The 21076-nt window shown below is 47.1% G+C and overlaps 3 protein-coding genes across 5 annotated transcripts; 2 read left to right on the forward strand and 1 right to left on the reverse strand.

Annotated features, from left to right (window-relative positions):
- Window positions 1–482: 482 nt before the first annotated feature.
- Window positions 483–7306, reverse strand: irak1 (interleukin-1 receptor-associated kinase 1). Of its 2 annotated transcripts, none has more exons than XM_044039398.1 (14): window positions 6977–7306; window positions 6086–6253; window positions 5872–6015; window positions 5677–5753; window positions 5414–5596; window positions 5263–5327; window positions 5062–5173; window positions 3012–3133; window positions 2715–2928; window positions 2467–2535; window positions 2090–2177; window positions 1908–2002; window positions 1183–1759; window positions 483–1032 (listed from the first exon to the last, which is right to left on the reverse strand). In XM_044039398.1, the coding sequence occupies exons 1-14, from the start codon at window positions 7086–7088 to the stop codon at window positions 953–955; spliced, it is 2106 nt and encodes a 701-aa protein (XP_043895333.1). In that variant the 5' UTR covers window positions 7089–7306; the 3' UTR covers window positions 483–952. The 2 variants fall into 2 exon arrangements, with proteins under 2 accessions (XP_043895333.1, XP_043895331.1); XM_044039396.1 differs by having other exon boundaries at window positions 5677–5756.
- A 1110-nt stretch (window positions 7307–8416) lies between these two features.
- mecp2 (methyl CpG binding protein 2) lies at window positions 8417–16590 on the forward strand. Its single transcript, XM_044038239.1, is given in 7 exon segments — window positions 8417–8525; window positions 9678–9867; window positions 10385–10605; window positions 10697–10890; window positions 10986–11122; window positions 11263–13593; window positions 13596–16590. Coding segments are annotated over 7 exon segments (3507 nt in total). The 5' UTR covers window positions 8417–8493; the 3' UTR covers window positions 13998–16590.
- Window positions 16591–16810: 220 nt separating this feature from the next.
- On the forward strand, window positions 16811–18397 carry LOC122777184. Of its 2 annotated transcripts, none has more exons than XM_044038237.1 (4): window positions 16811–17267; window positions 17426–17599; window positions 17678–17835; window positions 17987–18397. In XM_044038237.1, exons 1-4 carry the CDS (start codon window positions 17008–17010, stop codon window positions 18187–18189), a joined length of 795 nt encoding a protein of 264 aa, XP_043894172.1. In that variant the 5' UTR covers window positions 16811–17007; the 3' UTR covers window positions 18190–18397. The 2 variants fall into 2 exon arrangements, with proteins under 2 accessions (XP_043894172.1, XP_043894173.1); XM_044038238.1 differs by having other exon boundaries at window positions 16812–17267; window positions 18081–18149.
- The last annotated feature ends 2679 nt before the right edge of the window (window positions 18398–21076 follow it).

The following is a 21076-nucleotide window of genomic DNA, read 5'->3' on the forward strand; positions in this document are numbered from 1 at the left end:
GAAGTCTTTGATTCTTTTTTCCTGTTCATAACTTTGAATAAAACATATACTGGTAGCACAGTGACACTTAAACTCTGTGCTTATTCATCCATCTATCATCTAAGGCTTTATCCTCCACATGAGGCTCGCAGGGGGAGCTGTGCCAATCTCAGCTGACATCGGGCGATAGGCGGGGTCACACCAGTCATCACAGGGCTCTGTTCTTATTATATATTTTAAAACTTTTATTGATTCTTATTTAATTTTTTACTGTATGTTTTATTACTACTATACAATAATAATATATATATATTTTTTTAATGTAAAGAACTTTGGGTGTCTTGTAGGGGGGTTTTCTGGGGGTTACGGTGCATGAAGGGTGTTCTCTCTCCCCCCGCGAGTTTTCCTTGCTGCTGCTCCATTGCTGTTAATATTAACACGTGTTTTATGTTTATTTATGAAGGATATTCAGCTGCAACATGAAACACCAACAATAAATGATATATTTTACATACTGTTCCTTTAATAAAAGAGCTGGATTAGTGCTCAGACTCCATATAAAAAATGACAACAACAATAATAATAATGATGATATTGACTTTGGCAGAGAAAGGTTTACAGACATGAAGCAGTGATTGTTCATGTAAACAAACAAACATGATAAACATTTGTATCAAATCTATAAAGGTCACAGTAATAAGATGATTTAAAGTGAAAATATTGGACGTTTCAGAAGTTCTTTGGCTACTTTTAGAGACTTTAGAGAGAATAAATAGAAGTGAGGTGATCGATCATTGATCAGTCTGATTAGTGTGGATTGATCAGGCCAGTGTATGACGACAGTCTCAGGGATCGTCCACGTCGATGACGACTCGTACCTTCGGGTAAAGTCGTTTGAGGCACGCGTGGAAAGTCAAGGATTAATGGAAACCACAGCGCCACCTGCAGGTGGAAAACACCTGTCTGCGCTCCGTCAGGTGTGTTCCGCAGGAAGATAATCCAGCTCGTCGCTCTCCTCTGGTCCCCTGGAATCCTGCGACCTGTGGCCTCCATCTGTCACATGATCAAAGCACCAGCATGTGAGACATTACAATGGCACAAGGACAGACAGGACACAAACACACCTGGAGACAATAAGACAAGCTGTGAGGTCATGTGACACAGAGAAACAGGATAAAGCAGAAGGTCAGAGGTCATACGTACAGGGGTCATCAGACGGCAGCAGCTCCCCAGTCCGGATTCTTCCATCCTTGTCCAGAACCTTCGTCGTCTCCAGGAGACGCTGCTGCTTACTGGGACTGATGTGAACTGATGATGATGATGATGATAATAATGACTGCAAGGACCCTGCGGGAGACAGGCTTTCAGGGACAGTGTGCGGTCCTGCTGTAGCCCCGCTCCCTGGTCTTAGGGGATCGTACTGGTCCTCAACGGGGACAGAAGACTGACTGGACTGTTGTGGACACTGATACTGGTCTCTGGTGGATAGGGAGACCGACCTGGAACTGGTTCCGTTTGACCTGCAGTGGGAGTGAAGGTCATACTGAGAGAATCCGCGACTCTCATCAGTTTCACACGGACCGATGAACGAAGAGGAGGAGTGGAGGGGGTGAGGGACAGCCGGGAGGTCCATGTCCTTAAGTGGTCCCAGTTTAGACAGCCGACTGGACAGAGAGTCCATACTAGAGTCGAAGGCAAGGCTGGGTGGACGGGCCACAGGCTGGGAGGAGGATCTGGTCCCGCCCACCATGTTGTGGATCTCCTTTAGTTTTTTAAGCACCTGAGAAGAAAATAAGAGCAACTTTGAGGAACATCTCACACCTTCAGCTCACCTGACACTAACTCCTTCACTTAACAGATCTTAAACTGAAGTTCATCTAATCTGTATGATACTGAAGTGAAGTGATTTTGTGGCTGATCCTTCAGACCTCACTCATCGAAGGTCTCTTCTTCCTCCTCTTGTCTAAACATCTGCAGGCCAGAGTCGCCACGTCCATCCAGCCAACTGGATCTGCAGCACCCCCTGTAGACACAGCAGACAACACGTAGAGAATGTGGAGGTCAGACCTGAACACGGAGGTCCGTCCTGAACCTCATCAGAAACACTGACCTGTTATCAGCCGGTGATCCAGCTGTTTCTTCCAGGCTGCTGCACAAGAACCAGACGGACCTCCTGTAACCTCCTTCACCAGGTCCTTCTATGTACCCCCAACCAGAACCAGGACCAGAACCAGAAGCAGAATGACATGAAGTTAAATATTGGCAAAGAAACATTTAATATGCTTAGGCCCGGGTCCACCTCTTCAGAAGGATTCACACCAGTTTGATACTGTTTCATACAATTTCACACTATTGTAAACCAATTTCACACTATTGTAAACCAATTTCACACTATTGTAAACCAATTTCACACAGTTCCACAATGCTTTACACCAATTTCAAACTGTTTCACACCAGTTTGACACTGGTTAAAAACTGTGTCCTCACCAGGTATCTGTCTCCTGTCTTCACATCTCTGTCTAGAGCTTGACGACCGGTCAGCACCTCCAACAACACCTGACACACACACAAAACAACACATCAATATTCTGTAGATGTTCTTCTGTGCAATATAATTTACATTTCTCTGTGTTTAAGTTTAGTTTGAATTAGTGACACATGCACTTCTCAGTCATGTGACTGCTGACGACAGTAAACCCACATTACACTTCCCATCAGCCCCTGCTCCGTCTCACCACTCCGAAGCTGTATACGTCCACGGCAGGTCCCAGCTCTCCGTCCCTCACATACTCGTCCGGCAGATATGCTAACGTCCCTCTGACCGTCTCCGTTTTACCCACCGACGCCGTCTGTGCCGCCGTGTGTCTTGACGTGCGGGCGCATGCAAACCGAGCCAGACCGAAGTCAGCCAGCTTTGCCACCAGGTGGCGGTCCAACAGGATGTTTGAACTGAGGAGACAGGGAGACAGGGAGACCTATGACATCAATGTGTCCACAGTCAAGGTGAAACACAAGTGTGACCTCACACTGACCTCTTGACGTCTCCGTGGATGAGCGACGTGTTTCTGTCAGGAGGCGAGTGAAGGAACGACAACGCTGACGCGACACCTTCAATGATACTGAGTCTGTGAGACCAGGAGAGGGCGCCACACTCCTACACACACACACACACAAATAAATGTATATCCCAAAGTTTATCAGGGGGGTATTCCATCAACGTAGCTAAGAATTGCCAGACTTAGGTGTAAGTTTGAAGCTTGACTAAGCTCCACTTCCCAATCTAGCTCCAAGTCGTTCCATCAAGTGAAATCAGCTGGCTCCACCTGACGCTTAGTCAAGCCTCACCTGTTAAGCCTCAACTTGTGCACGCCCACAGGGAAAATAAAAAGCCCATTCTAGTCAAGCACGGAAACTGTCAAAAATGCCGAAAAGCAAGGGAAACGAGCGTGCAGAGATGTTCTCCGCAGCGGAGCAAACCCTCCTCATGGAGGTATATGAGGATTACAGCCAAATAATCTGAAAGAAGGGCAATACCATGGCAATCAATAAAGCGAGGGATGTGGCGTGGCAGAATATTGCCGACAGGCTGAATGCGTAAGTGACAAAGAAAATGAAGTATTTCAGCATCATCATGTTATATAAATCCTCCTTCAAAGGGACAAAATATATGTAGACAATAATCTACCAATTGATTTCTTGATGGGTTTTGTTTTAAACTAATCAATTATGTGGATCTATTAATGCAACCAAATCCCTAAAATGAAAAGGAAAATCCCCGAAGAACAAAAAGACAGCCCTAATAAGTAACATTCATATGAACATAATTAAAATAGCATTATTGTTTCACTGCAATTTATGTGAAATTCTCCATATTTTATCATTTGGCAGCCCTAGTAGTTATGTTAGAACGTGATATTCATCACATTTATCAACTGATTGTTATGCAAATCGATGGGATGGTTTTCATTTATTTCCTGCATGGCCAATTGTATAGAATTGATATCATTTTCATTTAAGCCTGTCATTTTTACATGCTGTTTTTGTGCTACTTCTGTATTTTGTCCCAGATGCTACATGTTAAATTGTTGTATTTTCATCTTATTTTATGTAAAGCACTTTGAATCACCTTGTGCTAAAATGTGCTATATAAAGTTGCCTTGCCTACATTCTTGATAATAATAGGCTACATTTAATCAACATATTTTACATGACTCATCACATTTATCATACAATTGATGGTAGATTATTACATGAAGAAATGCAATGTTGGTTATCATTCTATAGGAAATAATCATATGACAGATCTATTGATTGTAAAACAGTTATTATTTATCTAGAATCATTTTAGCAAATCAAGCAATTCAATGGAGACAAGGACCCCTATTACAGTAAGTGAATGCAGGTGACAGCAAATCAATCATCTATCTCCTATCAATCGGAGGCCCTAACCCTTGTAACATCAAAAGAATGATGATCTCTTTAAATTTATTTTTATTATATTTTTTTGCTAATGAGTTTAGTTTTGTATTTATTTGTTTCTTATTTTTTATTATATTTTATTTTGGTGATAATGTTCTTTAATGTACTTATATATAATAAATAATTATTAGTATAAATAATTTCTTGAATACATTTTGTTATATATTTTATGTTTTACATATTATTTTATCATTCCATGACAGTTGTGTGTGTCTCTGTTTCTGTCTATTGGACATTCTTTGATCATAGATGGTGCTAAGCTTCACCTTTAGCCTGCTACAGACCAGGTTTGCCCAGCAGCATAAGTTACCATGGTTACTTGGCTGGCATTCACATTAGCCACCTTGGTGGAACAGGGTTGAGGCTCAGATTGATGGAACAGGAACCTGAGCCACAGTTATGGCTTAGCCATGGTTGAGGCTTAGCCAGAGTCATAGTTTCCATGGTTACTGAGTTGGGGCTAATCTCAGCCTCGTTGATGGAACCGAACTCTCACTCATATTAGCCAGACTTGGCCATTTAAGCTTGGCTTTGCCTTTAGCCTGCTTGATGGAATATCCCCCAGGTCTGGTGACACTGAGTGTGTGTGTGTGTGTGAGTTACTGTGTGCAGCTGCTCCTCCAGTGATCTCTTCTCCATGTAGCTGTAGATCAAACACACTGATCCTCCTCCTTCACTGACGCCCAGAAGATCAACGATGTTTGGATGTCGGAACCTGAACACACCACAGACAGAACTCTGTCCAGAGAACTTGTCTAGGGACTTTTATTTTGAAAAGTTTGATCAGGTGAAGATGTCACTTACTTGGACAGTTTGTCCACTTCAGTGTGAAATGTCTCCTTCAGCAGAGTCCAGCCCAACACACAGTCCTACGACAACAAACCAACATCAACAACCACAGCTGTTTCCTGTGACTCAGCATTATTTAAACTCATCTGTGTTGTGATTGGCCGACCTGTTTCAGTCTCTTGACGGCACAGTCCGTGTCTCTGATGGTCGCTCTGTAAACCACGCCAAACCCCCCCTCCCCCACCTGCAGGGAAGGGGAGAACCCATTTGTCCCAGCATGCACCTCTTCATACGACCAGCACATCACCCTGTCACCACCGCTGTCACATGACTTCAGCAGGGCGACACTCTGAGGAAAAATCACAAGATGGTTTTATTATTACAACACAACTGTGTGTGTGTGTGTGTGTGTGTGTGTGCGCGCCTTACCTGAGGATGTGGATGGGGCTTAGACAGCAGGTTGGAGGGGGGCGGGGCAGGTCCAGGCAGCAGTCCTCCTCCTTCATCTTCTGAAGAGAATAGAGCAGCAGTTCACAGAGCAGCCAACAGGTGGCAGAATACAGTTTAATTAAAGTGTCACTGTGTGACATCACAGCTGATTGAGTTGTGTCGATCTTGCTGTACCTGTTGTGCTCTGTGTGCAGGTGCTTAATGTGGGGGTGGTTTTGAAAGATTCAGGGCAGGCAGAGGTGGGAGGCTGATGAGGAGCAGGGGGCGGGGCAAGAAATGGGGCAGTAGGAGGCGAGGATACTGACGTCAGACTGGACACTGCAGACAGAAGCAGGATGTCAGGGGTCAGTGGTCAACAAAGGTCAGGGGTCATCAGAGGTAAACTCACAGCTCAGGATGATGTCACGGGGGCGCAGCAGCTGCAGACGCTCCAACAGGTCAATCAACTCTCCGACTCTACCGTTCCTATTCCCCCATTGGTTCATCACCCAGTCGGTCCGCCTCTCCTGCCTCTCAGCCAATCGCACACTGGTCTGATCCCCGAGGACTTCTGCTGCTACGAGGGACAGAGACAGAGAGATTGATGTCTCTTTTCCATGATACAGTTCTAGCTCGACTCAGTTTAGTATCAGTCACATTGTTTTCCATGACTTCATAACTCCTCCTCAACATAGCTCCTCTGACGTCACAGTTTAGTATCGGCTCAGCTGAACCTCTCAGGGCAGGTACTAAAACAAACACCAGGTAGGGATGGGATGATACCACTTATTGTGTCCAATACCAATATCAGTCCGATACAGTCATTTTAGACCATTTATGAACATATGAAGCTGTTAACAACATATTTGTGCGAAGTCATTTCAAAGACATCTCCAACTGTATCACAAATATTGTTCTCCCAAAAAAGAAATAAATAAACATGACTCATTTTCTATCTGTCCGATATCTGATCCAGTGATTTTGACTAGTATTGGGCCGATACAGATACTGACCCCCATCCCTACTACCAGGTAGATCCAATGTACCAGTGGATCAGTAGGTCCTCTGTAACATTACACAGAAGTAAATACAATACTAACTGTTACCTAGCCAGAGCAGGTACTATACCTGCTCCGAGTCGAGCCGAGCCGAGTCGAGCTAGGACTGTATAGTGGAACAGCGGTACTCTACTCCCGGTGGCGCCACCTGCCGCTAGTACAGACAGATTAACAACAAGACACGCCCTCTCGTCCACATCCATGCTAACCGCTAGCCCAGTCAGGTCCAGGTTCTGACTCACCGAAGCGGGTCCAGTCCAGGTCTGACAGTCCGTCCATGACCCGGCAAAACTCCCAGTGAACAGGGGAAGGCAGCGAGAAGAGGAAGACTGTCCTCAGGTCTGTACCCGACATCTTACACTGACGAGCTAACGGCTAACAGCAGTCGTCTGTCAGTGTGTTTGTCAGAGTGTGTGTATGCGTGTGTGTGTGTGTGTGAACACCGGGACCCGGGTTCAGTCCGTCTCATTAGGGTCCGGAACAAACCGTTCACAACTTCACACACGTCGCTTGTGGACTTGTTCTACGTCACATGGCCACGGGATCAACTACATCCGCCGATCTTTTCCGGTGACCTTTCCTCCAAAATAAAAGTCTGTAGCAGTAAACGTCCATGACATGACGCTCAGATAATCCGTTAATGTCAATGAAATAATATATGCAACAGTTTAAACTTAAAAATCTAAAATTAAAAATTAAAAGCTCTGGAGGTAAGGTGCTGTGTGATTATAATATATAATATGTGTGTATGTGTATGTATGTATATATGTGTTCACTGTTCACTTTAGAAAATTTTGTATGCTTGTTATGCGCCAATGACACCAGAACAAATTCCTTGTATGTGCAAATCGTACTTGGCAATAAAGCTCTTCTGATTCTGATTCTGATTCTGATGTGTATGTGCTTATATACATGTATATATGTATATATATATATATAGTAGATATAAGTTAGTATGTATGTGTGTGTGAATATGTTTATATGTATATTTAGACCAGCTCAGTAGGTGGTGGTAATGCCCCATAATGTTGGTGGCCAGCCGCCATTAAAAACCAAGAAGAAGAAATAACATGATTTAGTGTAGTATGCAATAATCGTATTTAACATTTTAATAAAAGAAAGCAATTGGTTTTTCTGTGTCCTTTCCTCAAAAACATAAAACATAAAATACAAACATAAAAACATAAAAATGAAATAACCTGAATACATTCATAAAATAAAATTACAGTTGTGTTTTATCGTTTCAGGAAAGAGATTTGTTGGGTAAATTAATTTTTTACGATATATTTGTGATGATGAAGTCATTTTCCAGTCAGTGTTTACTCTGAGAATGTGTTTGTTTGTGATTTATCATATGTTTAAACACTCTGATCACTGTGTGTTATAAAATGTGAACCTTTATTTTGACCTTATTTAAAATGTAAAAATGTGATGTCCTCTTTAGTCTGCAATCACGTGCTTGTATTTCACCAAACACCGAGTTATTTTCCTTCTTTCACTTTCTCCGACACACGAATACTCTGTGATTTCCGAGTCGGTCCTGAACGCCTCCGCCTGACAGCGTCGGGACCGTCACATCTCGCGGGATTACGCCGCCCCTGCGCTGTAATGACAGCGCTGACCTCTTGTGGGCGCAGATATCGCGGTATTTGGAGAGTGACGGCGGTTGGAAATGGAGTCGGAGGGGGCGGGGTGCAGCAGAGGGAGCAGAGATGTTTGGTGGCTTTTTTTTAATATAAAATTATTTATTTAAATAAAAATGGCCGCCGTGGAGAGCGGACAGGAGAGACTGTAAGTGAGATCTTTACATTTATCCTCCGCTAACGCGCCGCTTCCGCCGCCGCCTCCTACCGCACACCTTTTTCTGTCGTGCGTTTTATTCCAGTTAAAGAGCGTTGGTTTTCTCCGCGGCCTGTCGCGGCGGAGCGGGGTTAGCTGGAATACGTCACCAACTTAGAGCTAAGTGTGTACTCGGGCTGTTGTAGCCGGAGCTTAGCTTTAGCTTAGCCCGCTCTCCGAGCCCCGCCAGGCCGCGCTGACTTTCACACAACTGTCCACAAAGTCAGAGCGACCGTGTCCGACACAAACATCACAGTCCCGGTCACCAGCGGAGTGTCCACCCGCCGCCGTCACACAGGCAGCGAGTTAACGCTGAAGCTAGCTGGTTAGCAAACACACAATGTTTTCATGTGCGCGAGAGAGAGAGGCGGATCAGTTAACCCGAGTTAACCCCGCACACACACAGAGTCATTACACTCACACACTCGATGGCATACGCCCCCCAACAAACACACACATAAACATACATACGTACTGTACACACATTTACACACACGTTACAGTCTCATCATGTGTGAACAGAAAATTCTCCGCATATTTTCTGAATCCAGTCCAGTTCCATACCGGCTTCTTTGTCAGACCCTGCTACAACCTGCACTCCGAAAAACCTGATATTTCTTTTTATTTACACAACTGTTATTTCCGACAGATCGTGTTCTAGTTTAACAGTTCAGAGTTTATTTTACGACATCTTTAACTATGTTTGTGTGTCGTGGCTCTTTTACAGAAACCACGTATGTTCATAAACTTTGAATAAAATGATCACGTATGACCTGTGTCTGCGTGTTGAGCGTTACTTTTTACAATGATATAAATGAAATGGTGAATAAGTAGCGTTACTTTTTAAAGCAGTGTTAATGAAGTGGTGAAAACCTGCGTCTTTGTGTTGAATGTACTTTTTACAGCAATGTTTATGAAGTGGTGAATAACTAGTGTTAGCCTTTACAGCATGATGTATGAAGTGGTGAATAACCCATGTCTGTGTGATGACTTTTTACAGTGAAGTATATGAAGTGGTGAAAAGCGTGTCCACATGATCAAGTCACATGATCTTATCATGTGTCATGAGTGCTGTCACGTGAACAGGTATAATGTCATCCACAGGGAGGAGGGGGATGAAGGTGAGGAGCGACCTGTTGAACCCCAGCTCTCCACCAGAGACCGCTCTCACACTAAGACCAAGAAGACTCGCAAAGAGCGTCGCCATGCTGACCGGGGGGCTGAGACAACATCATCAGCCACGCCCTCGACAGCTGGGCTGCAGCCACGGACGGGGGCGGAGCCACAGAGCCAGGTAAAGTCAAGTACAGTGACATCACACACTTCCTGATCTTTAATCATGTGACAGGATGTTGTGAAACCATGAGATTCTCACAAAATCCTGACATATCATCAAATGGAGGATGAGGGGGAAGAGGGAGGGGGTGGGGCAGAAAGTGAGTGAAGAAGATGGATTAGATGGAAGATGGATACCTGTAGTATAGTTAGCTTAGCCTTGGCCACAGACGATCAGTCACTGGTTGTGTTTTCTAGTAAAACCAAGTAATGTGAGAACACAAGTGATCCAGTGACTACAGTCGTGCAAGAAATTCAGCGTGAAAAATAATTTTGGCTTTGCGAAAACGCTCTAAAGCAAACAACACAAATTTTGCGTTGTGGGATTTACATGAGTTACATTGCCCTGACGTGATATTAACTACAACTTCACATTGAATGTGTATGTGACCTCATGATGTGAAATGTTTGCGTAGTTTTCGTAGTTAATGTGCCGTAACACCGGTCATTGCCGTTACGTGTCCCACTTCCTGCAGGGGGTGGATCCAGGAGCGGGCCCCTCAGACCCGGCCTCAGCAGCAGGGTCAGAATCTGCAGCTGGCAGTGAGTCTGCAGGTTCTCCCAGGCAGCGGCGCTCGATCATCCGGGACCGTGGACCTCTGTGGGACGACCCAACGCTGCCCGAAGGCTGGACTCGCAAACTCAAACAGAGGAAGTCGGGACGCTCGGCTGGGAAATTTGACGTCTACCTGATCAAGTAAATCCCGCCCCCTGTTGATGCTGCACTCCATGAGCAGACAGTGATAGTTTCATCTTGTTACATCTTGTTTGTTTCTGTGTCTATTTAGTTCGGAAGGAAAAGCCTTTCGCTCCAAGGTGGAACTTATCGCCTTTTTCCAGAAGGTTGGTGACACGACGACTGATCCAAATGATTTTGATTTTACTGTCACTGGGCGTGGAAGCCCCTCCCGCCGCGAGAAACGTCCCCCCATAAAAACAAAGGTGGTGAAACCGCCGGGGCGAGGCCGTGGGCGGCCCAAAGGTACTCGGGTCAATTGGGGTCAAGTTAATTGGACAGTGAGCAGAACTTGTTCCTGGTTTCCCTCATGTTTTTATGTGGATTTATCTTCTGTGCAGGTAGCGGAAAGATGCGACAAGCTACAGAGGGCGTGGCCATGAAGCGTGTGGTTGAAAAAACCCCGGGCAAACTGCTGGTCAAGATGCCCTTCAGCAAGGCAGAGTCATCCACCGGCACCACCTCTATTGCCTCAAAGGTATGACTGGTCTGTAAGAGGTCGTAAAATGCGAGCAATTCTCAGCCATGCAGCTCTTTAGCTTTTAATTCTTCAGCATAATTTACATTTATTGCATTTTATTGTGATTGTTGAATGCTAATGTTGTAACTCTCCTCCAGGTGGCGTCTCCTTCCCTGGTGCCTAAGTCTCGTCCCGGGAGAAAGAGAAAATTGGAACAGGAACCGCAGCCCCCACCACAGAGCGCCCCAAAGAAACGGGGCAGGAAACCTGCCTCAGCTTCAGCAGCATCGACAGCTGCCGCGGCATCCATGTCACCCGCATCGACCTCCACTAGCCCCACAGCTGGGAGCTACGCTGCAGCAGCCATCTTGGCTGCTGAGGCCAAACGCAGAGCAGCCAAGGAGTCTTCCACCAAACCTGCTGTCCAGGAAACGGCTCTGCCAATCAAAAAACGCAAAACAAGAGAGACATTGGAGGAGAGGGAGAGTGTTCAAACTCCAGTGGCTACGACAACAGACACTGAAAAGAGGGACACTGTAGAGGGGGTGGGTGGGACCAGAGAGGGAACTCAAACCTCAGAATCTCAGCCCACTTCCTCTGAGCAGAGCCAGAGTCAAAGCCAGAGCCAGCCCACTGCTTCAGGTGAAAGCCAGTCACACAGACACAAGGCCCATAAAGGGAGGAAGCACCGGGAGAAAACAACAGCAGAAGGAGGAAGCCAGGAGGGGGAGGTGGGTGAAGATGTAGGTGATAAAGGAGGAGAGGGAGGAGTAAGAGGAGGAAGGAGTAGCATTAGTAGCAGCAGTAGCACTAGCATTAGCCCATCTAAAAGCCACAAAAGGAAGGACCGATCTCCTCACAAACACCACCACCATCACCCCCACCACCACCATCATCATCGCCACCAACAGTCATCTTCCTCCACAGTGGATCAGCCCCCTCCTCCCCCTTCTTCCTCAGCCCCTGGACCCCCAGCACCCTCCAGCCAGTCCAGGCCTGAAACTGAGACCCAGGCTTTGCCGCCATTCCCCACCCAACAGCCACAGCACATCCAGCAAGCCCCTTCCAGACCACAGTCCAAAGCTGTGCTTCAGTCTTTGCCTGAACCTCGGCATCCTTCCCCTCAACCACAGCACCAAATCAAACCTCATACCCAACAAACCCCCCAGCCCCAAATCCAGCCTTCATACCCTGCACCCCTTCATACCCAGGCACCATCACAAAAGGCCCAGTCACACCCTGTCAGCTCCTCAGCCCAGCACCAAACCCAGCTTCAGGGTCAGCATGCCCCACCTCACTCTCACCCTTCCCAGTCCACTCTCCATGTTCATCCACCACACACAAGGCATCAACATCCACAGAGCCAACCCCCCAGAGCTCCCCAACCTGAAACCCTGCCCAGGAACCCGTCTCAACCCCAGAGCCAAATCAGACAACAGTCTCAAGTTCAGCCCCAACACGCACTGCAGTCTCAACTCCAACCCCAGTCCAGTACCTCAGTTCAACCCCAGACTCAATCCCAGTCCAGAACCCCTGCCCAAACTCAACCTCAGTCCAGGACCCCCACCTACACACAACATTCACCCCAGTCCAGGACCCCCACACAAACTCAATCTCCATCCCAGTCCAGGAACCCCACCCAAATTCAATCTCCATCCCAATCCAGGACCCCACCCAAACTCAATCTCCATCCCAGTCCAGAACCCCTACCCAAACTCAGTGTCATCCCAATCCAGAACCCCTACCCAAACCCAACCTGCATGCAGTCCAGAACCCCCATCCAAACTCAACCTCCATCCCAGTCTAGAACCCCCACCCATATTCAGTCTGTATCACAATCTAGAACCCTAGCCCAAACCCAACCTCCATCCCAGTCCAGAACCCCTACCCCAACACAATCTCCATCTCAGTTCAGAACCATGGCCCACACTCAACCTCAATCCCAGTCCAGAACTTCACTACAACTTCAGGCTCAATCCCAGTCCAGAAACCTGGGTCAAACTCAACCCCAGTCGAGAAACCCTACCCACACTCAACCCCAGTGCAGGACCCCAGCCCAAATTCAACCTCAGTCCAGAACCCCAGCTCAAACTCAACCCCAGTCAAGGACTTCCACTCAAACTCAACCTCAACTCCAGTCCAGAACTCCTACCCATACTCAACTTCAACCCCAGTCCAGAACCCCCACCAAGCTCAACCTCAACCCCAGTCCAGAACTCCCAACCAAGCTCAACCCCAGTCCAGAACTCCCACCCACACTCAACCTCAATCCCAGTACAGACATCAAGTTCAGTCTCAACTACAGACAAGGTACCTTTCACATGACCAACTCCAAAGTCAGTACAGACCACAACCCAGACAGTCAAGGCCAAACCAACCCCTGTCGCAGTCCCAAGCACAACCTCACTTTCAGCAGATTCAACCCCAGCCCCATCCTCAGCTCAGTAGACCTCACATGCAGCACCTTGCATCCCACCGGCCTCCTTCCAGCTTAACTAGGACCAACCCGATCTCTGTTCAACAGAACCAGGGTGAACAACCTCAAGACTTGAGCACTGCACGGCCAGGTCGAGGTCTGCCGCCAATTCGAGAAGTCAGCGTGGAAGACGTCCGGGTGGAGGGAAGAGGTGATGTGGACATGGCACCAGACAACGGAGAGTCAAACAGCACCTCCAGACCTCCCAACTCTGGACCCTCTGGACCTCCCACAGTGGTGGGGGCCGGGGTCAGTGTTGTCCCAGGGTCAGATGGTCGGGCCAGGCTTCGGGCGGAGCCAGAGGCTGCAGGCGAGGGCAGGGAGCTCAGAGATATCGTCCCCCAGTCCACAGTCCCGCGCCCTAGCCGAGAGGAGACCGTGGAGTCGCGGACTGCTGTCAGCGAGAGAGTCAGCTGATTGGTCGGACCATGAACTGGCTGACCGATACGTAGACAGGTGGACAGTGTGAAAGGAGCGTGAACGGGCTGTTCCCGGAGGTTTTACACTGTTTTCAGATCGGACAGAGCTGGTCAGAACTGTTGCAGCGTCTGCTCCGTATGATTCTGTCTGGAGACTCTGTAAAGTTCTGAAATAGAGAACCGACTCTGTCAGACGGAGGAGAGATCATGTCTTTTTCTAGAAAAAAACAAAACAAAGAAAGACAGGAAAAAAGACAAAAAAGTGTGTTTGTGTATATAATCAAAAGGCAGCTGTTGTGTCCCGCTAGTCTCCGTGGGGGAGGGGGGGGGTTAGTATTAAAACTAAAAACCAACGCTTAACAACACATTACTCTGAACGAAATGTTGCTTCCGGAAAATATAACCTGATCTGTTTTTTATTTCGTATTTTGATAGTTTATTGTTTTGTCTTTGTTATACAGCTTTAAAGTGATATTATTGACTGACGGTCCCTTATTTAAAGTCCTGCTAATAACTGACTATAAATGTCCTCCTGTTGACTGACGGTCCCTTACTGAAACCAGTTCCTTACTGAAACCAGTCCTTGACTGAAAGCCTCAGAGGTGATGTGGGGCAGCGGTTCGCACCTTAAACTGGTTTCGGAAATATCTCACCTTTTCTTTTTCTTGATTGTTTTCCCTCAATAAACAAAAAAATGATCTTTTCGTCCACCTCTAGACAGACTGCCCCCAACAGGTAGTCCTTCAGAGGGCTATCACATTCATGACCTCTCTCTGAACTGTAAAGGCTCATTTGTGCTCGGCGTTGAAGCTGGATGACCACAACATACCAGGAACTATTTGAGGACAGATTTTGTGAGTTTGTAAAAAAACTCCCAGAGCCTTTTTCTTTCAGCCTTCATCACCATTTTTGTTGTGAGAAACACTTGTCTCGCTGCTGCCCCCTAGTGCGGTGTTTCCTAAATCTTCTGTATGTGGGCCCACTTTTTAAAGATGGCAAACTATCGTGACCCAAAGACACATTTCAAAGTGAATGTAAATGATTAAAAACATATGCACATTCATCTTAACAAAAAATCCCCATGTGACCCATTTGAGGCCCCAATCCAGTGTGTAAGAATCACTGCCCTAGTGGCTGGGATAAAAATGGCAACATATGTTTCTCTTTTTGAACGTAAACGCAGCACAAATGAGTCTTTACCTTTTATTAACGTAAATATTTGTCAAACTGTTGGTTCGACACTGAAACCGACGTTTGTTTTGTTTGTTTATGAGGAGTCTGTTCTTCCAGCGCAGAGATTCTTCGTACAGGGTCTTCAATCGATTTTAAGTCTTTTCTGTTTCCAGAGGAAGTTTTTTAATGTCGGAACAGAATCCTCGTTTATTGTTTTAAACGACTTTTCACTTTATCTCTTGGTTTAACGTCTGGAACAGTTCGCACCTGAATCTTCTGTCACTCAGACCCTGCAGACGTTCACCTGGAGACACACGTACGCAGAAGTTCACCACGCCCAGGTTTATCATCACACACAGGAGGTTAGAGGAAAAATGCATCATGGGACACCGCAAAAAAAACAGTGGGGAAACCGTTGTCATGGTGACGCCAACATGATGTTGTGATGTGTTCACAAAGAGCTTGTTTATTGTTTACTTACAATAAACTTACAATAGTAACACGAGTATAAACAACCCGTGACTCCTCTCCTAGGGCTAATGCCAAGCTAACTACTGTTACAGTAAATCTTGTAACGCTTGACTCAAGAAACAGATGGAAAAATGCACTTCCCTCTAGTGGACATTTTCACCACAGCAGACACATGGAAGAACGTGGTCACATCGTTTAAGACAGATGTTTCGACGTCAGAAAAAGTCTTGTCATGTTCCTGATGTCGCAGTACGTCCACAAACAACGTGAACAGACTCACCGTTTGTGGCACAAGGCAACATTACGCAACTCAGATCATATAGAACCATGGTCCTTATTGTACGTGTACCACCAGTGGTACGTGACCTCCCTATGGTGGGCACGTGGAGGAAAATATACCAGGCTATGTGATCAGGAAGTTAGCTTGTGGATAGTTAAGATCGCGGCTACGTCGTAGATCGTAAATCTGCAGTGACGAGTTTGTTTGTTGTGAGAATTACACGTCAAGCTAGTTTCATTAAAAAAAAACAGCAGTAAACAAATGGATACATGATTTACGTGGCGGCCACACTCATGGACCTGTTTTCGTCATGAATTTTAAGACACGCCTCCTTCACTCACCTGATGATGTCACATGGAGACCTGAGGCTCCGCCCTCTGCGTACGTGTGGCTCCGCCTGCTGCCCCTGTGATCGGACTCGCTCCATGACTCAGTGACTCAGTGACCAGCCACCATGTTGCATGTTCCAGAGTTTAGTGCCTATAATCGTGTGCGTCTTGCCGGCAGCCATGTTGTGTTTTTAGACGTAGTGATGATGACGATGATGAAGATGATGATGATGATGATGATGATGAATATTCTGCTCAATAATACACTGTCGCTGTAGACGCTACTAGTTTTTACTGTTTCTTATTTTTCTTTCTAACTAAAGCGTTTGTGTCCCTGATGTGTTTGTCTCAGTGTCTCTGTCTCTCACACACATATGCACACCAGAGGAGAGCAGGTGATCAGGTTTATTGATCAGATGAGATTTTTCAGATCACATGAGGAATAATCAGTTATTGATCTGAGATTCACTTCATTAATAAACTAATGTCAGCTGTTGGGGTGGGTTTCATGAGGCAACGTCATATCCTGATAAGCATAAAATGAAAAGAGGGCGCTACAGCAGGAAGCTGCTGCCCCCTGCTGGCTGTGAGTTCAAACAACGACAGGTGGGAACACGTCCACGCGCGCACACACCCCAAAGTAAAGTGGGAGACAAGCGGAAGTGAGAGTTGATCAGTCAACTGTGACCCCTTCATGACCTCTGACCCACTTAAACGCGGCTCTGTGATTGGCTGAACCACACACACAGGTAAACATGGCAGTTCGTGCAGCCGCTATGCTGCTGCTGCTTCTGCTGCTCGGACGCACCGCCAGTATCGGAACCGGCTTCGGTTCCGATACGGACTCAGAGCGCGGCAGGATGCAGCTGCAGCGCGTGCAGAGCCTCACTGCCCACAGCAGATACGGAGAATGTTGGGCACGAGCTCTGGAACACTTGGACACGCGCTGCAAGGACATGACGTCAGAGAGTCAGGGAAGGATAGCGCTGGGGTTCACTTACTGTCACCTGAGCAGGTAACACACACATTGCTGCGATGTAGCATCACCATGGTAACCAGCAAAGACTGTGAAGCAGGTTGAAAATAATGATGTAATTGAAACAGGTTGTTAAAGGAAAATGTGGAGTGAAAATAAAGCTGAGTCTTTAAACTCTCTGGCGACCTCTCTGTCAGCTCTGGCAGGGATTTCCCATCATGCTCTGAGGGGTCAGAGGTCAGCAGGTGTACAAGGGTGATGGATGCTGTGGCCTTCAACACTTACACAGAGTTCTTCACCCACACACACGCCATCTGTCACTTCCTGCAGTCTGAGACCTGGCAGAACCGCGCTGAGACCACCATGTACCGGTAAACTACACCTGTTAACTAAACCTATCACAGGTTAACTACACCTGTCACAGGTGTGTGGTGTGTTTATGTCAACAGGTTGACAGAAAGTTCAGCAGGTGTTGCTGAGCAGCTTCAGTCCACCAGGCAGATGGCTGAAGAGCTTATTGAGGCCCAGAGTGCTGCCTTACAGGCACAACAGGAGATCCTGACCAATGGAGAAGAGCTGAGACTCACACTGAGAGACTCTACTGAGGGTAAACTACCATACCAACGACCTGAGAGACTCTACTGAGGGTAAACTACCATACCAACGACCTGAGAGACTTGACTGAGGCTAAACTACCGCACCAACGACCTGAGAGACTCTACTGAGGGTAAACTAACCACTGACTGTCTCTCTCTCAGGTCTGCGTACAGTCTTCTCTGAGCTCAGCTCTTCCTCCAGAGAGCAGCAGGTGGTGCTGTCTGAGCTCTTTAACAGAGTTTCTTTCCTGCACAGTTTCCTGTTGATGGAGTCTCACAGTGTTAGCTCCTGCTGCTACAACGCTGCTGCTCTCTGCGCCGCCTTCCTGCTCACTGCCACACAGCGCTCATCCAGAGCCAGGTAACCACACCCCCTACTCTCCAGTTCCAGGTAACGCCACTCCCTACATTTCAGCGCAGGTAACACCGCCCCATTGTCACCCGTGACATGTAGCCCCACCCCCAGATATAGGCAACCCCGCCCTCAAACCAGTTCGTGTGGAGCTGTCAATCATTATCTGTTCATTATTTGTCTCTCTCCCTTTCTGTGTGTGTGTGTGTGTGTCTCTCCCTCTGTGTGTGTCTCTCTCTCTCTCTCTCTCTCTCTCTGTCTCTGTGTGTGTGTGTGTGTGTGTGTGTGTGTGTGTGTAGGTTGCTCCTCTTGTGTGTGTTTAAATTTTTACCTGGAGTTAAAGATTCATCAGTTCATCACATCTGATCAACCTGAGCATCGTGACATGGTGAGTGACATCACAATGACATCACTCTCTCTCTCTCTCTGTGCTCTGTGGCTCCTGATCTCTCTCTCTCCTCCCTCCCTCCCAGGAGCGGCTCAGTGTGTACGTTAGCGTGTTGCGGCGCGTCATGGCGTGTTTGGGCGTGTGTGTCCTGGTCTTGGCGTGTCTTCGTTACAGAGACCCGCTGCAGCACAGTCTGCAGATGCTGCAGCAACAGCTCACGCAGACGCAGCACGGCCTGCAGGAGGCGCTGCAGCGAGCAGGTCAGTCACACCACTGCCTCTGCTGGAGCAGAGGGGGACTGCAGCTGAGACTGTCCGTCTGTCCTTCTGCAGAGCGTCTCACTGACACTTGGAGGACAGTGAAGGGCGCTGAGGATAGTGACACTTCTGTCCTCGCTACAACGCGACGTGTCCACCAGGGGTCAGAGCGACGAAGAGCGGAGGAGCTGAGGAGGAGACAGGAGGAGGAGTCAGTGATGTCACTGATCACAGACAGCACACACCTGTCTCAGCTGTCTCAGTCTGGTCAGTTCATGTGATGATGTCACTGATGTCACATGACCACATACGTGTCACATGGCGTGTGTGTGCGTGTGTACTGCAGGTTTACAGATGTCTGACTCCGCCCTGTTGCCACTCACAGCCCATGATGCCTCAGTGAGTCCAGGCCGGCACCACCACAGGCCCCGCCCTTCTCCTCTGGTGTACAGCGTCCTGGTGGAGGACAAACGGGTAGATGACATCATTGATCCTCATCATGTGATTGGTCCACACATGTTGTGATGTCATTAGGTGTGTATGTGTGACCTCTGACCTCTGCTGTGTTTCCTGACCACAGCCTCGCTACAGTCTGAGGAGTCGACGCTCGGAGACGCACTGACGCAGCCACGCCCTGGAGGCGGAGTCACAGTGTTTCACGCAGTGTTTTTAATATCAATAAAGTTTGTGTTTTAAACAAACAACATCATCATGTGACGTTATGTCTGACCTTTGACCTCACACATGTAAACATAATATCGTCAGGACGAGAATTTTAACGTCAGGATGAGTCCAACATTAGGACAAATCCAACTTCAAGGGGACAAGTTTAATGCTGGGACTTGTCCAATGTCAGGACAAAACTCTGGGATTAGTCTACTGTTGGGTCTAATGTCCACTGTGAGGAGTCCAGTGTCAGGATGAATCTAAAGTTTCATGTGAGGACAAACATAAGTTTGACAGAAGGACGAGTCTCACATGAGGACAAATTAAAATCACTGAAAACTTTCTTCGCTTTTATTTTTGCTTCAGCATTTATCCCCCAAAAAACAGAAAAAATGCGGAATGAGAAGTGAGAGGGGGAGGAGGGACGCTAGACTGGGATCAGATGTCTGGACTCTGGAGGAGGAGTCAAGGTCTCAGACTGAGCTCAGATTCACACAAAAGACTAGGACTGCTGAGACGGAGACAACCGTCTCTCTGCCTCTCTCTGTGTCTTTGTGGACAGGATGGGGGGATGACGGAGGACGGGTCCTCAAACATTGTCCCCCTAGTGCAGCATTAGCAGGAGGAGGACGACTCGGGAGGTGAAGCTGAGTCATCGCTTCTGTGTCTGTCCCAGGATCAGAGTGAAGACAGACGGACGGACAGACATGGACAGAAGACGAGTGAAGTTTGAACGGGTAAAGGACAGAAAGAGGAGAAGATGTGGGAGAGAGAGAGGGAGGGTGATCGAGCTCCACATGGCTGCAGCTGATGTCGACAGGAAGTCCTGGACTTTCAGAATAAGAGCTTCACCGGAACAAAACAAACACTGACCTCTGACCTGGGTCCAGATGTCCACATGCAGCTGAACTTACATCCTTCTCCTCTCGCTTTAGCGCCACCAGGTTCTCAAAGCACCTGAGCGCCTCCTGCAGGACAGGTGAGTCTCACACACACACAAACCAGTTTAGACTCAAGTTCAGATCCAAATTTAGACCCGGGTTAAGACACAAGTTTAGATCCTAATGGGTCTAAACCTGGTCAAAAACCACATGCTAATTTCTTATTCAGCTTAATTTTTTTTGATAATGACGTGAAAATTAATTAATTTGTTACCCAACGCTAACACTGTTAGCATGGATGTTTTTTTATTTCATCTTTTGAAATGAAATAAAAAAACTAGAAACAGTAACGAGTAACAAGAGCGTCTGCTGCAGCGGGTCTCTGTAACCAAGACACGCCCACACGAGGACGCCCACGCCCACACACACCGTGATGCGCCACAACACGCTAACATACATGCTGAGCCGCTCCTGAGAGAGAGAGAGACAAGAGCAAGACCAGAAACCAGATCAGGCCAATTACACCAGATCTGCAAGACCAGACCAGATCTGACCAGCAAAACCAACCAGAGAGACTATATCAGACCACAGAAACCACATAAACAAGACCAGAACAAAGAAACCAGACCAAGACCAGATCAAATAATCAAACAAACCAGAAGACCAGATCAAAGAAACCAGAACAAGACCAAATCAAGGGATCAAAGA

The sequence above is a fragment of the Solea senegalensis genome, linkage group LG11 (genome assembly GCF_019176455.1).
Source record: "Solea senegalensis isolate Sse05_10M linkage group LG11, IFAPA_SoseM_1, whole genome shotgun sequence".
Classification (NCBI taxonomy): Eukaryota; Metazoa; Chordata; class Actinopteri; order Pleuronectiformes; family Soleidae; genus Solea; species Solea senegalensis.